The 17005-nt window shown below is 43.4% G+C and overlaps 1 protein-coding gene across 2 annotated transcripts in view; it reads right to left on the reverse strand.

The window, feature by feature from the left end:
* SMAP1 (small ArfGAP 1) overlaps positions 1-17005 on the reverse strand; it is a 105612-nt gene that overhangs the window by 1587 nt on the left and 87020 nt on the right. For both annotated transcript variants that reach the window (XM_074153850.1, XM_074153851.1), the window contains 3 exons: positions 14381-14508; positions 2973-3141; positions 2038-2366 (listed from right to left, as the gene is read on the reverse strand). In XM_074153850.1, the coding sequence (XP_074009951.1) occupies positions 2038-2366; positions 2973-3141; positions 14381-14508 (626 nt within the window). The remainder of the gene's footprint in view (positions 1-2037; positions 2367-2972; positions 3142-14380; positions 14509-17005) is intronic.

Here is a 17005-nt window from a genome sequence, read left to right on the forward strand (position 1 = left end):
AGCAAGTAACAGCCTTGCCTGCATTTGCAACTCTGGATGTGTTTTGTTCCTGCAATACTTCTTTGGAGACCTCAAAATCTTGAATATGCAAGTTTTTATAGCAATTGTCCATTTTGGTGGCAATCAACAAAGAATGAGGCAGGTTTATAAACTTGAGTACTATCTAAATCTAACTATTCTCTCTACTCAAGATACCATAATGTCTCAAAAAACAAATGAAATAATTCACATGAAATTAAAGATGACGTCTAGTTAAAGGTGGGAAAGAGTTCAAAATTCAGCACGTTCACTTCAGGGATGGTGCAAAAATATTTCTACTCTCTACAAATACTATCCAGTCACTGTAATTTTCAATGCTCAATGTAAAAGCACTCTTCAGGTTACTATCCCTTGCCTTCTAAAAAACGGACACTTACTGAGAAGCCAAGAACTTAACTGTATAGACAGAGTGAAGACGTCCCCTCTTATGAGTTTGAGAGCAAAAGAGCATTTGGAGCAATTAATAATTAGAGTTGATGAACAGGGATGTTGGATAAGCAACATTAGATTCAAGTTAGAGACAGCATTAGGTAAAAAATCAGAGTTCAGGTAAACACGAGCGAACAATACCAGGTTGCAAAATGAAACTGAAACACTGGTGGAAAAAAAATTGTTAAATAAACTGCAGACTAACATTTCAGGGTAAAATGGAGTACTGTGCACTTTCACATGTGTATCTGCAAAAATAACCCATCACGGAGCATGGAAATTCAAAAAAGCTGATGAGAACATGCTTCACCTAGTTGTTAATCTCTTCTGGAGCAGAATTCTTAGAAAGTAGACTAAATCTATAAAGCATGCTTTTCTGGTGAGTAAAGCAAGCTCTCCCCCTTTCAACTGCAGTCAGAGATCAGATCACAGTTCCCCTACAGGCTGTGGGTTGTCACCACACCGGTAACACCTGATGGGCAAGGAGTACAGAAATGCGTTAAGAGCTTGTCTTATGAGCCAACTTTTAATATACATTTGATAAGAAGCGTGATTTTAATTTCAAAGCTGTTATGAGTCTTTTTAAAGTTAGATACCTGAAAAAAGACTGTTAACAGTAAATCCACAGATTTTTTTTCGTTTGACATTTTGAAATTCTCACCTTTTAAAAACTACTTTTCAAAGCAGAATGTCAGCCTGTATTTTCAAACCGGGGCTGTTTTATCCATGTAGAAAATGCTGCTTACTTTCTCAACACCTGACTGAGGTGTGAGTAGACCAGGATTGAGTAGAACAGTAAAAATTAATATATAAAATCTAAACAAGTCACTATGGTTAATTTCCAAAATTACTACAATAAGCAGCATGGAATTACTAAATTGTTTTTATAATTCAAAGAATAGTATGAAAAAAATAGTTTCAGTTGCCATACTGAACTCCAAGGGAATAATTTAGGTTTGTTCTGTCCCCCCCCAGTCAAATACCTGATTTCAAGATGTTTCACTGGATAATGTACAAATACAGTACTAAGTGTACACTAACACTTTCAGAGAACCTTTTAAACATGCTTAAGAAATTTAAAGAAAAGCACAGAAATGCTACAGGTAAATAATGGATTAGCCTACAGTTAGCTACAGGAGACTGTTAAGAGTGCAAAGCACTGCACATTCCACTGAAATTTATCCTGAAGTCTGTAAATGGAACTATTAATTACTAATGGCTATCCTCAAGCAATTAAATTCTGCTTTTAGTTATAAGTTATATATAACTATATATATATCAATATATATATAGTTTTAACTATAGCTAAGCTTGCTTTTTACCGGGGTAGTTCAGATGCCGGGATAAGAGTAGCTACAGAAGGAGAGAACTTGGCAAAATTTATTCTCCGCTTATATGCTATTTGTCTTTAATTATTGACTGATTTTTTTTTCCCAGTGCCTCTGGGCAGTTCACAGTCCAGTGGTCTGTAACTCGGCTACCTCACAACTTTCCTCCTACAGCCAAATGTTTGCTGAAAAGCAATGCGCTTTTCTAATGCACTCTTGTCTGGGAACAGCAAGTCTTTACCTGAGAGAGATTCCATTGAGCTTGTTGGTTTTGTTGCAATCCATATTTGTTTTGTGGCGTGACCATCTGTCCCACCATTCCACTTTGAGGTCCAATGACATTTTGAGGAAGTCCCATCACACCAGTTTGTGTAGTACCAGTAAATCCATTGGGCATTCCCATTCCTACCATTACACCTGTGCTCTGTCCCATGACTGGCACCGATTGTCCCATCATGTTTCCCATCATCCCGGTCGCTGCAGGCACAGGAACTCCCATGGCCGGAAAGCCTTGAAAATGAGTTGATGGTTGTGTCGTAAATGGCATAGAAGACGATCCCATGAACATACCTGTACCACAGAAGGGAAGATTTCAGCAGAAGTGTTTTGTGGTTTTCTCCCCATCCCTATAAGTCAGAAGTGCACCAAAGTAATTTTAAAGAATAACTTTGGCTGTACATCAGTGCTGTTAAAAGTAAGAAACTGCTTAAAACCTCTCAAAGGAAAGGGACTCTCCACCAGAAGGTAACTGCCAAAAAGAGTTTGGCAAATCCTTGTGGTGAACCAGAAACTTTTCATCACTGTACTAGAAGTCTTTGTTTTCATACAAACGTGGCTAAAATCAAGATATGATGGCCCTGTACTGATGCCAGCAGCCTGCTATTTGCACAGCTGAGACTCAGACCCTAAGTGATTAATTAGACGACAGAAACTGAATTCACAGATCTTTCAGTAAATTGTACACTTGATAATTTGAACAGCTATAAATAAATTAAAATCTATTTATTATTTATTTCATTTCAGTAATTTTCCCATTTTTATAAATGGTAAAAATAAAAATCTTCATTAGAATATAGGTAGCAGGGTACCCAACCTTAATTTTACACTAGTAGGAGATAACTGTTGTAGGTAAAGCTTAAAATAAGGCTGCAGTGGAACCTTTAGAAAATTATTTACCCGGAGCACTTTGCTGCTGTATGGTTCCTGTGCCATACAGTGATAAGATGGAGTCTTTGGAGAGTTGTTTTTTTGCCAACTCTTCGGATTTTGTTGTTTGCTCGGTGAACAGATCAAGATCCCCCGATGCCACAGACAAGGAGGCAGCTGCTGGTTTAGTAGAAGTGCTCTGGGAAATAAAGGTCAAGACAGGCTACTGAATGAAACCGGCAAAAGACATGAAGTTAAATATGTACTGCACATCCTCACTCCTAAACCAAATAAAAACCAGCTCATTTTCCGAAATTAATTTTAAGCAAATGGGGATTTAAAAAGATGTTGTATGACCAAAGGCATAAGAGCAGTACCTAAATAGGGAAAAAGGACCAGACCAGGCGGTGGTTACAAAACAAGGAAAACTAAATCCCTGACCAGTGCCAGGGTGGACACACACATATTATTCATTCCTGTTGCTCCTACATTTTTCATCAGTGAGAAGCATAAATCATGAGCTGTAGTTAAGACTATGAAAAATAATTAGGAAATCAATAAGGAGATTATAATTCACATCTCATTAATCCTCTCACGGGCAGAATAGATTAGAGAAGAGCTAAAACAAAAGATTAAGTGCTTTGGAGTATACTACTTCCACTGAGATGAACAGTATTTTTGGAGAAAAGGAAAAGTAAAATTTCAGTTGATCTACTTAAAGTAATAAAATACTAAATATCTGAAAAAAGTTGTTTATAATTAGCTTAGAGTTCTTTAAGCACATTTCATTTATTGAGAAAGCATAATTATCTAGAACTTGCCATAGTCTACAACTGAAAAACTAAAATACAGGCAGGCTGTCAGGCTTTTTACTGCGCTTGTTCTGAAATGTTTTGTAAAAAAATTGCATCCAGGTATCTTTTAGTGCTGTTATTTTTTTTGCTACTCAAACACACATTATAAGAACAAACACACCATATAAGAACTAGGCAATACACTGCATTCTTGTTTTATTTCTTAAAACACACAACTCATTCTATTACCAGTGGGAACTTTCAATGCAAATCATAGAATGGTTTGGGTTGGAAAGGACCTTAAAGATCATTGAGTTCCAACCCCCCTGCCCCGGGCAGGGACACCTCCCACCAGACCAGGTTGCTCACAGCACCATCCAGCCTGGCCTTGAACACCTCCAGGGATGGGGCAGCCACAGCTTCTCTGGGAAACCTGGGCCAGGCTCTCACCACCCCCACAGCAAAGAATTTCTTTCTAGTATCTAATCTAACCCCTCTTTCACTTTAAAACCATTACCCCTCATCCTATCACTACGCTCCCTGACAAAGAGTCCCTCTCCATCTCTCCTGTAACCCCCTTCAGATACTGGAAGGCCGCTCTAAGGTCTCCCCGGAGCCTTCTCTTCTCCAGGCTGAACAACCCCAGCTCTCTCAGCCTGTCCTCACAGGAGAGGCGCTCCAGCCCCCTGATCATCTTCATGGCCCTCCTCTGGACCCATTCCAACAGGTTCATGTCCTTCCTGTGCTGCAACCCCTTGAGTGCAGCCATCTAGCCAGTTCCTGATCCACTTAGTGGTCTATTGGTCAAATCCATGTCTCTCCAGTTTAGAGACCAGACAGACAAGAAGCCACCACAAAATATGCAGATGCAGTAACACACCTATATTTTTGCTTAAAGCAACAACCTCCAAACTTCTCCAGGTTCTTCTGGTGGGCTGCTGACTAGGCCCTGAGAAGTCCACTGTGGTCACACTGGGTTTGTACAAATACCACAACACAAACATTGAATATACAGCTTGAGAAAACACATCTGACTCCTGAAGGGCTACAAAGTTCTAGAATAAGGCAGTGCTATAAATTAGGGAAAGAATCTCAACATTAAGGAAAAACTTATTTCCTGTGAGGGTGCCAGAGCACTGGAACGGGCTGCCCAGAGAGGTGGTGGAGTCTCCTTCTCTGGAGACATTCAAAACCCACCTGGACACGTTCCTGTGGGACCTGCTCTGCGTGGACCTGCTTTGGCAGGGGGGTTGGACTGGGTGATCTCCGAAGGTCCCTTCCAAACCCATATCATTCTGTGATTCTGTGATAATTACAAAACAATTCTAGTACCAGCTACTGGCCAGAAACCACCAGGAGAAAGGAGTGCAGATTCACGTGGTTGATGATGAAAAATCGACCAAAACTTCTATGGAAAGAGAAGAGAGAAAAAGAACAAGAAATGGGAACTCTCTGGCAACGGAAAACCTGCATTTATACAACAGCTGATCAGTGCCAAGGTCACTAGACCTTAGTAAGCAACGAAGGCTAGGGTGATGGCACTACAAAGGGAAATGCAGACAGAAAGAGACCAGGAATTGTTCAACTCCTGTGAAACCTTCTCTCTGGCCAATGTACACTTAAACTATCCATTTCCTCCTGTACGTATTAAAAAAGGTATGACCTCTTGCTTATTACCAATAAAAACTCCTGACTGCAAAGCAAAATCAAAGGGTTTTTTAATGGGCAGCAGTAAGCCGTCTCCCTTTGAGACAATTCTTTATCAGTGTGGCATAACCAGTCGTCCAAGAATACCAGAGTTGGATTTAGTAATACCCTCAGGTAAAGGCCCACCCTAAATAGCAGTATTTGTTTTACCGTGCATATACCCAGGAAGACCTATTACTGAATTATTCCATATTGACATGGTCCTCCTACCATGGCACCTGCCTGAGAGTCACACTCAGCAGATGGGAGAAGGACACGTAAGCAGTGGAAGAGTCAACAGAGGCAGCTTCATCTCTGCTGCTTGTGCTGCAGTAAGGAAGGGGTTTGCTTTGCTTTACCAGGGAGAAGAGCAGACAAGTCTGGGTTTGCTGTTGTTGTTATTTTCAAATAAGTAATAGCATCAGAGAAACTGTTTTCATCTGGGATGAAGCACAGATGGAGCATCTGGAGCATCTCCAGATATATGAAATCCTGTTACTACAGGTGCTTTAAGGAAATCAAGCAATGCACAGAAGGGAAGGGAGTGCCAAAGACCTGGAGGACTGATCATCTATTATATTTACGTCATGAGATTAAATGTTCATTTAATATCTCTTCATTCATTTTGTTTATGGAAGATTCTGAGAGGAGCCTGAACACCGAACAAGCACTCCCTAAAGTGTTCATCAGCTAAATAAATGAAAGGGAACACAAAATACAAGGCAAGAAAACATGGTGGCATTCAAGTAAAAAAAAAAAAAACCAACCCAACAACATTGGCATGATTTTCATGTATCTAACATTCTCACACCATCCAAGGCCTCCGGGAAAACACGCCTGGCATACATATAATACTTTTCCTTTAAGAAAGGCTGAACGTAGTGCTCTCAAACAGCCATTATACCAAAACCAAATGCTCATCAGGTGGTGAGGGAACACAGTGCTGAGCAGTTTTAGGATGTCAGCGTAACAGAATTTTTCAGAACTACTGGAAGTCATCTCCAATATGCTTCACATATAAATAATTTTTGTCATCAATAGCTTTGTGTATTTACCTGTAAAAGGAAGTTTTCACTGTGAAATATTGGTCAGATGTGTCAGGACCACAATTATGGCAGCTGAATCCATCACTTTATACTTGCCACCTGACTACACCAATAGCACATGGCTGACAAGTAGTTTAGATTAATGCATGACACTAACAATAAGTATTTTCATTCTGGCTTTTAATTCCCAAAAGACTGCAAAACAGCAGATAAAGATCATGACACCCTCAATATTTTAAGGTGGTCTGACAGTTGCAGTCTAGATGGCTTTTGTCCATTGCCTCTGGTCGTGTCCCTGGGCACCACTGGAAACAGCCTGGTTCCATCCTCTTTGCATCCTCCCATGAGGTATTCTAGACATCGATGAGATCCCCAAGCCTCCAGATTGAACAGTCCCAGCTCTCTCAGCCTCTCCTCTCAGGAGAGAAGCTCCAGTCCCTTAATCATCTTTGTGGTCCTTTGTTCGGCTCTCCCCAGTATGCCTGAGTCTCTCTTCTACTGGGGAGCCCAGAACTGGACACAGCACCCCAGGGATCAAGATGAGGCTGACCGGCCTGTAGTTCCCTGGGTCCTCCTTCTGGTCCTTCTTGAAGACAGAAGTGCTTTCCTCCAGTCCTCAGGCCCCACTCCCAATCAACACGATCATTCAAAGATTATCAGGAGTGATCTCATAAAGACATCAGCCAGCTCCCTCTGCCCTCACGGGTGCATCCCATCAGGGCCAAGATCTACGTCCAGTTTGCTAAAGTATTCTCTGACCTGATCCTCGTCCACCAAGGGTACATCTTCCTTGCTCCAGCCTTTCCCCCTAGTCTCCACAGTCTCGGATTCCCGAATGGTGTCTTGCTAGTAAAGACAGAGGCAAAGAAGCCATTTGCACCTCAGCCTTTTACATCTACATGTCCTGTTGTCACCGTGGCCCCTGCCCCTTTCAGCAATGGGCCCACATTTTCCCTACTCTTCCTTTTGTCCCTTATGCATTTATAAGTCCTCCTCTGTTGCCTTTGACACCCCTTGCCAGCTTCCACTCTAGTTGGGCTTTGGCTTTCCTAACCCCATCCCTACCTGCTCGGACAGAGTTCTGTATTCCCCCCAGGTTACCTCTCCCCTCTTCCACCTTCTGTATCCTTCCTTCCAGCAGGAACTCCTTGTTCATCCATGCAGCCCTCCTGGCATCTTTTGCCTGACTTCCTGCTCATTGGGATGGACTGCTCTTGATCTTGGAGGTGGTGATCCTTGAATATCAACCAGCTTTCTCTCTTCCCCCCAGGGCCTTATTGCATGGGACTCTTTCATGCAGATCCCTGAAGGGGTCAAAGTCTGCTCTCCTGAAGTCCAGAGTTGTGATCGTGCTTTTTGCCCTGCTTCCTCCTCTAAGAATCCTCAACTCCACCATCTCATGGTCACTGCAGCCAAGGCTGTCTTCAATCTTCACATCCCAAATGAGCCCTTTCTTGTTTACGAGCATGAGGTCCAGCAGAGCATCCCCTCCTTGTTGGCTCCTATTGTCACCTGGGTCAGAAAGTTGTCACCGATGCTCTCCAGGAACCTCCTGGACTGCTTATGTCCTGCTGTGTTGTCCCACCAGCAAACACTGTGGTGGCCAAAGTTCCCCCCATGAGGACCAGGGCCTGTGAGTGTGAGGCTGTTACCAGCTGTCTGTAGAAGGCATCACCTGCTTGTTCTTCCTGGCAGGCAGCCTATAGCAGACACCTAATACAATGTCATCCATACCTGTCTGCTCTTAAGTCCTTACCTATAAGCTCTCAGCTGGCTCATCATCCACCCCCAGGCAGAGCTCCATGCATTCTAGCTGTTCTCTCACATCAAGGACAAGTTTACCTCCTCGTCTTCCCAGCCTGTCCTTCCTGAAGAGCCTGTGTCCCTCCCACCACAGGACTCCACTCATCGAGCCAAACCACCACATCTCTGTGATCCCAACAAGATCATAACCCTGCAACAACACACAGATCTCCAGTTTCTCACATTGATTCCCTGTGCTGCATGCATGAGTGTACGTTTTCACTACAGATGCCCCACCATGCTGATTTCCCCAAAAGGGTCTGTGTGGTGGCTCTTCCCGTAATGGTGCCTTATAGGCGCTTCCTTGCTTACATGCAAATACTTGAGGTGACACCAGCTAAAACCTGTTTCTTTGATTCTTTGATTTTGTGTTCCCTTTCTTTCACATCACTGCAGACCCTTTGCTTGTCAGCCCTGTCCATCACTTCCTCACAGGGCTGCTGGTAACATTCCTCACTGCCCCTAGTTTAAAGCTTTCTTTCAGGTCAGCCATCCTGCTGGCACAGACACTGTTGCCCTATTTAGTGAGATGGATCCCATTTCTCCCAAGCAGATGCTGATGCTCAAACAACAGGGTCCAACAGTGAGAGAAACTAAAACCTTCTTGGCATCATCAATTCTACAATCAATTGTTGACATGCGGTATCACTGTTTTCCTCCTAACACTCTCTCCCTTCACTGGTACAATAGAGGAGCATGTAACCTGGGCCCCTCTACTGTTCACTACCACCCCCAGAGCTCTGTAGTCAACTCTTCTCTCAAGGTTGTCCCTGTCAGCGCCCACATGGAAGAACAGCAAGGGGTACTAGAGACCTGAACAAACTTCAGCACTCCCTTCACGATGTTCCAGATCCAAGCCCCTGCCAAACTTCTCTAGACAACAGCTCAAGTCAGCAGACGGGTGCCCCTATCCCCCACAGGAGGGAGTTGCCCATTACTATTACTCACTGCTTCATCCCGGTGGCCTTGCATGGCTCATAATCAGTTGCTTCAGATGCTTCAGTTGAAAGCCCCTCTTCGGTTTTGCAGGCAGCGAACCAGTTCCATAGTTGCAAGTCTCCAAGTGGAGCTGGAGCCACTTTCTCAGTGCCAGAAGTCACCAGCTCCCATTCCACGCCTTCTCCAGAGTTTGCACTTACCGCTCTGCCAGGAGCAGACTCTGCCTGTGTCACCACTGCAATTGGGGTCCTGAAGCTGCTGTGCCCCTGGGAAGATCCTGTCTGTGTCCCATCCTCTCTGAGGCAGCACAGCCTGCTCACTTCCTGCCATAATTCCTCTACCTCATGATACAGCTCTTGAAGAACAGCACACCTCCTGCAGGAAGGAAGACCATCTCTCGTGGCCTCAGGGAGAGGGGTACAGGCACTCCACCCCACAGCCCGTGACTTGCAGGGCTATGTCCACCATCTGAAGCTCTGTCTGTGTCAAAGACTGGCAGGGATAGCTGCTCCAACATCTTCAAACTGAAAGAGATGTGGCAGCGGGGGAAATGAAAGAGGAAAGTGGACAGTAGGACATGTGCAGTTGAGTGAAGGACTGCAGAAGCAAAAAATGGCACACATGCACTTTCCTGCTACCTGCAGGTCTCTGGCAGTGGCTGGCACCCTGTAGGAAAGCAGGAATGGGCTGTGGAAAAACAGCCCTCTACTGTTTCTCATTTATATGGTGGTAAGTCATGACCCCACATAACATTTTCAATTTCTCCCCGCTGACTGGAAAAGCTACCTGCATTCCAGGGGAGGAGGGAAAATACAGCCTAGGACATCATTATTCTTATGTAAGCAAGTAAAGCAGTACACTATTCAGGTCTTAAATTCTGTGTACAATTCTTGTCCTTTTTATCTTTGCAGTCTCTATGGACTTGCTGGTTATTTCAACTCTTCCTATGTTTGATTTTGCAGATTTTGTTTTTAGACATCTAGACAGTTCCACTAAAAAACCATCAGCTGTTATTTCCTGGTAATAACTGATGAGGAAATGAGCACTCAGCTATATTCAGCTCACAGAATCAAAGAAAAACACTGAGAAATTTCACCTGCTCTCTTGCTTTAAGAAATTATCAGCAATACCCGAAAAAGTCTGATGAAGATGTCTATCACTGTCTCGGGTGATACACATAACATAAGAACATAAATTATCCTTATAATAAGATTAAAAAATCAAATGTATTTCTTCCCATATATTCAGTACTCAGAGCAAACAACGTAGGTTTTTCTTTGCAATCAACCTTTTCTAGACTTGAAGACTTGTATCTCTCCTGCAGCCTCATTTCTAACTCTTTCTTCAGATTTCCCTTCTCTGGAACATAAAATATTTTTCCTTTCCAGCTGGTCCATTCTGGTTTTGAAGTATGATGCCTATTCTTCCACTGTGTTTCACTTAAGGCATTTCCAGCACTAAAGAGAACATGATCATAGAATCACAGAATGGTTTGGGTTGGAAGGGACCTTAAAGATCACCTAGTCTAACCCCTCTGCCATGGGCAGGGACACCTTCCAGTAGGATCAGGTTGCTCAAATCCCCATACAACCTGGTCTTGAACACCTTCAGGGAGGGGGCATCACAACTCTGGGCAATCTGTTCCAGTCTCACACTAAAGAATTTCTTCCTAAGTCTAAATCTACCTCTATCTACTGCTAAATCTACCTCTAAATCTATCTTCCTAGTCTAAATTTACCCTCTTTCAGTTTAAAACCATTACCCCTCGTCCTACTGCTTCACTCCCTGACAAAGAGTCCCTCCCCATCTCTCCTGTAGCCCCTGGAAGGTACTGGAAGGTCACAATAAGGTCTCCCCAGAGCCTTCTCTTCTCCAGGCTGAACAACCCCAACTCTCTCAGCCTGTCTTCATAGGGGAGGTGCTCCAGTGCTCTGATCAGCTTTGTGGCCCTCCGCTGGACCTGCTCCAACAGGTCCATGTCCTTCCTGTGCTGAGGGCTTCAGAGCTGGACACAGTACTGCAGGTGGGGTCTCACCAGAGCAGAATAGAGGGGGAGAATCACCTCCCTCAGAATCACCTGCTGGCCACACTTCCTTTGATGCAGCAAAATGATGATAGACAAAATTCTAGAATAAAATTTAGTCATTCACATATTGTTCTTTACCGGTCCTTTACAAATTCAACAGTTTTTATTAGCATCCAGCTATACAGAACAGTAGGAAGAAATATTCTCAATGTTTTAGAAAACTGTAAGAAAGACACATATCTGAAAGTAGAGTAAAGGTGCATACACCTGAATGCTCAAGTCACCTTTGAAAAAGGAAAAACAAATGCTTTTATTTTCATTTGAAAATCATGCCTTGGTTATGTCAATGGTCATAAATCCTAAGTTTTGCAGACATCAAATTCAGTCTTATGCATTCAAACAGACATTTCTGTGCTCCACAGTGCCATAAAAACATATGCATTTAGTACTATATGCTGCCTTCTGGTTAAGCTGGAAAAGAAAAGCAATCCCGTGGAAAATCAAGTCGTGTATTGCTTCTACAAATGAGTTTACGGAGCCCCATTAAATTCCCTTCTCTTTCAATGTTCGCAAATCCCACTGTGGTATCTCAGAAGCACTTACTACACAGAACACCACGGTAAATAACTCTGAGCAAGAAAGCAAGCCACACTATTCCACACTTGATCCCTTCCTCTACTTTATTTTTTTAATTCAATGCATTCTCTTAAAATATATACAAACAAGTGCGACTCATCTCAACTTAAGAATTGGCCATGGATTTCTTCTCGATATCTTCCAAATCCAAATGTAGGGACTGAATGTTAGGATTATTCAACTTGACTGAGCTCTAGTTTATGTCCACTTTCCCATTTGCAGTCCCACACAAAATAGTTACACCACTCTTTTACATCAAGAAATTAAACAGACTGAATTCTTAAAATCTCTCATTATGAAGCACCATTTCCAGTCTCCAATATCCTCCTGACTTTTCTCTCAATCCCATACAACTTTTATCCATATTACAAGCTGAAAGATCTTGCAAAATACTCACACCACTGCCAAATGAGAGGCACCCTCAACTGCCGCCCGGCATCAGTTCCCAGACTAGACACCACCAACCTGAAACACAAGGCCTGCGGGGCCTTTTTAATCTTAAAGCAAAACAGAATATCCCCTTTGTCCCAGTTTACCAAACAATCTATGTAATCAGCATTGGAAATCTATTTTCTGCTACCAACCCACCTCTCAATTGGTTATAATACATTTTCTTTGAGAAAGAATTAAGAATGGAAGATAACCAAGAATTAAATTTTGTAAAATGCCATAAGGACTGTATATTTGATAAAAGTTCTGTTTCTGTGCCTCATTATGGTACTCAGAAAAAAAGCAAAATGTCACTAAAAATCTGGACTGGTTTGTTAACAGCAAGTAAACACATTCATGCTTTCTTGTATGCAAACAACGTGATACTTACCAGATATTGAGAATAATATCCTTTCTACTGCTTTTTAATCCATGTAGTAGGTGTCATACTTGGTCTAGAAAGCAGCAGAGTAAGAGACAGGTTGCCCAGAGAAGCTGTGGGTGCCCCATGCCTGGGTTCAAGGCCAGGTCCAATGGGGTTTTTAGCAACCTGCTCTGGTGTCCCTGCCCAGGGCAGGGGGGGTTGGAACTCGATGATCTTTAAGGTCCCTTCCAATGCGAACCATTCTATGATTCTATAAACTACACGTATCGAAATACTTCTCTCACGGAAGGTCTAGTGACCAATCTTTATCACAGAAATGCACTTTAAATGATCTATTCTTTAATTGCTAATACATATAAGTCAATATACTTTAGCAGCCATTATTTAAACCGTCACCAACTATCACCACCCAAAGAATCACCATTCACTTTGGTTTTTCTCACACTTGAATATTTAGCCTTCTTTTGGATTTATGTATTGATTCTACAGCTAAATCACTGCTAAATCAGCAGGTGACATCACTTGCTCATGGAATAGAAACAAGAGAAAGCTGAAATTCTGAAAGGCCTCAGAGAAGACTCATTAGTGAAAATTAGTAACAACCAAAAAATCTTTTCTGTTGAGCAGACGGTAACTACATACAGAAGTCATCACTTCAATCTTCAGAAAGGCAGGAAAGGGGGAAAACCAGAAGCCGAGTTGATCCATTACATGTGTTACTACCACTGGCCCATTTATTAGGGCCTGAGTGGAAACTTCAGGATTCTAGATTTGAATTTATTCAATCTACACCAAAACTGGATACATTAAAAAGCTCAGTGAAGCTAGAAACGGGCTACCGCTTTTCACATCTACCTCCATAGGCATGTTCCTCCCTCTCCATCTATCAATTTTGACATAACGCAGTAGAATAGCAGACAACAAGCACTCAGATACTGTTCTTTCTGATACTTTGAACAGAGACTTCCACAACAGCCAAGAAGAGGAGCTGCAGCTTTAAGCATTTTCTTTGTCTGTCCCAAAGCTGCCTTTTTCAGCTACAACAGGCATGGCAATGGGGTGTCTTCCAAACTACCATGGCTGTAGCAGAGGGAGCGAGCCAGGTGCAGGGGTTGTGCTACCCTTCCTTGATGACAGAAAGACACACAAATTCCAAGATGAGACAAAACCAGATCAGCCCAGGAAGCAAGATTTGTCCTTCTTGATATCCATTCTTGATTTTGAGTATGAAGCTCGAGACACCAAATTTTTAGCAGCTCTTAAGACAGAAGCATCTGCTGTATCCTTTCCTGATGCTGTATCCTATCAGCATCACAAAGCAATAAGAGGTCCTTAAAAAGTATGACTTAAAGCCCAATAACCTGAGAATATCAAGTAAGAATATATTAAGCAATACCTATTAAAAAAAAAGAACATGAAGAAAACATGACTACCATCACTAGGGTAAGACAGAATCCAATATAGCTGGATAACTAGCTGGAATCAGAAGAGAAGACCACATTATCTCCTAATTCTATATCCAAGCAGCATGGAAGCCTGAAGAGGCGAGAAAAATATAGCCATAACAGCTGAAGAGTCTCCAGCCATGAGTGTTGAGAAGTCTGCATTCCTTCTGTGTGAATGAACAATTCCTTGAAGGAAATATGCACGTACACACACATATTTACATGCACGTATAACTAAATAAATGTTACCTGAGCAGGAGGTACAGCAGCTGCTGGTAAAGGATTAGAGATCATTGGACCGAAGATATCCAGGTCATCATTCAGAGCTGAGACAGCAGCAGTGCCTCCATTTGTAACGGAACCTTCAGCTGGACCATCTTAAAAAGACAACAGAATCACATTTACAGTGAAAATTGTTAATATTTTAGCAGCATGAGAATTAAAGCTGCCCATTCCCTCGGACCCCACCCCCACCAAAGATGCATCCTATCTCAGAGATAGGACATTTTTCAGACTGTGATATTTGATATTATTCAGATTTTGTAAGGACTTCTTTCCCTAAAAAGACTAGTGTGCTTTACAAAAAAAAAACCAAAAAAACCACCCAAACCAAAAACCCCATCCAAGCACTTAAGAAACTTCCCCAAGTACAGCCATGCCAATTTATCAGTACACTTTGCTCATTTTTCAAGTACACCAACATTTTGAGTGAGAATTTAAACAGATGTCTTAGTGAGAAGGCCCCAACTTGGTAACCATGTATCAGACAAAATACACTGACAGGTTTTCTTGAATTAAAATTTGTATTTTAGAATCTATAAAGTTATTCTTGATACGCTAATCTACTCAAGGGTACATAATTAAACTTTGCATTAGGAAAAAATGTCCATCCTTCCCCCTTTTTCAGAAGTACTTTGCACTGACTATTCTGTAGCTCCTCAGAACAGCCCTGCGCTTGCTCCTGGCGCAGTCACCCTTCCACAGCCCCGGGGCTGTAACCATCTCAACACACAAGTACACTGAGTGATGGGATGGAAGTGAGTATATGCAGGACAAAAAAAGGGCTGAAAAATTATCCTTTTAAGGAGGACTGCAAGAAAATACTTCAGAAGACGTAGGGACAAAAATATCACAAAATGCTTTTAAGTAATATAGAAACCATTTCTCACTGGATTTTAAGCTGCTGGAGAACAAGTGGAAAGAACTGGCTAATAGATTTTATTCCTAAGCATATGACAAGTGGGTTGCCGTTACACAGAGCTTGACAAATACGAAGGTGAGTGTAGATTCTGCTGAACCCCATGACGACTGCAAGTGTTAACAGCAAATTTCAGAAAGCTTTTTTAGGTAAAATAAGGAGTTAAGTCTCAAACTATTCAATACTCACTGCAGAAATCAGACTTCTCTGGCAGAAACAAACTAGCAGAATTAAGTCAAAACTCTCCAAATGAGACATTGCCATGACAACTGGCATGGCCGTTTATATATATTGCAGGAAGGTAAGTATTCTAAAATCCCTAGATTACAGTACACTGAAAATACTACTACTCACATCATAAAACAATTTCTACCTGATGCTTTAACATGCGTAAAGAACAAACTTCCTTCGAGCTGCAATGTTGTATCTACCCTTCTCACGATTCACAGTAATTTTCTATAAAGCCAATTGTAACTTTCCCAGCATCCAAATGAAAGGATTTGGGTTATTTTGTTTGTTTTTAAAGTCACACAGTTACATACAGGCAGCTAACTTCAAATACATCCATCAGAAGCTACTAACGTACATTTACAAACACACCGAGTGATACACCCCAAACTGCAAACTCAGCAGCTGTCCTGGCTCCAGCGGGGACACGGGGCTGCCCTCCCGCGGCAGCCACAGCCATCGGGGCAGCCACAGCCACGACCGGGGCAGCCACAGCCGTGCCCTCATGGGGCAGCGACAGCCACGACCGGGGCAGCCACAGCCATCGGGGCAGCCACAGCCACGACTGGGGCAGCCACAGCCGTGCCCTCACGGGGCAGCCACAGCCACGACCGGGGCAGCCCGCAGGAGCTGCGGGGGGGCAGGAGGTCGCTGCCTGCAGCGGGGTGGGGGTGGCGCCCCGGCTACGGTGGTACCGAAATGGTGTCTGTACATCCCTCTACCGGCACCACCGTTGTTCCTCTGGTCCCCTTTGCCGTTCCGGGAAATCAGATTCCTCCCAGTTTTGCCTTTTGCCTCCGATTCTCCCCTCGCGGCCCGGGAGGCCGGGGGCAGGATGCCGGGGGCAGGGAGAGGCCGGGGGAGGCCGGGGGGAGGATGCTGGGGGCAGGGGGAGGATGCCGGGGGCAGGGGGAGGCCGGGGGGAGGATGCCGGGGGCGGGGGGAGGATGCCGGGGGCGAGAGCCGAGAGAGAGCGCGGCTGGGCGGGTGGCTGTCGCCGCCTGAGGCTAAACCCCAGGAGAATACGGATCTCCAACTTCAAAAAGCCTCAAGGCCGTTAAGAAATGGTTGCTCTCTATTACAGAAAAATAGTCACGTCCTCTTTTTACTAAACGGTAAGATTTTGCAGCGTCCCACCCTTGTGACAGGGATCCCTTTGCAGAGCGCTGGCCCCAGCAGTTCAGGGGTGAATGGAGCGCCCCCCCCAGTGCCCCGGCGCCGGGCTGGGGGCAGGCGGCAGTACCGGCACCGGCTCCTGGAGTTCCAATATGGACAGAGAAGTGGACTAATTAGTAAAGAGCGCAGTCAAGGTACGGTATTTAAAATCAAATCGTGGGAAGCTTCCAACACTTATTTAAAGTAACCCAGTGCCATCTCTCATGTAATTGCAACGTTACTTGCCATATGCTACAAAACAATCACAGAAGGACTAGTATTTTATTTTTCTA

Source organism: Numenius arquata, chromosome 9 (assembly GCF_964106895.1).
Source record: "Numenius arquata chromosome 9, bNumArq3.hap1.1, whole genome shotgun sequence".
NCBI classification, from domain to species: Eukaryota; Metazoa; Chordata; class Aves; order Charadriiformes; family Scolopacidae; genus Numenius; species Numenius arquata.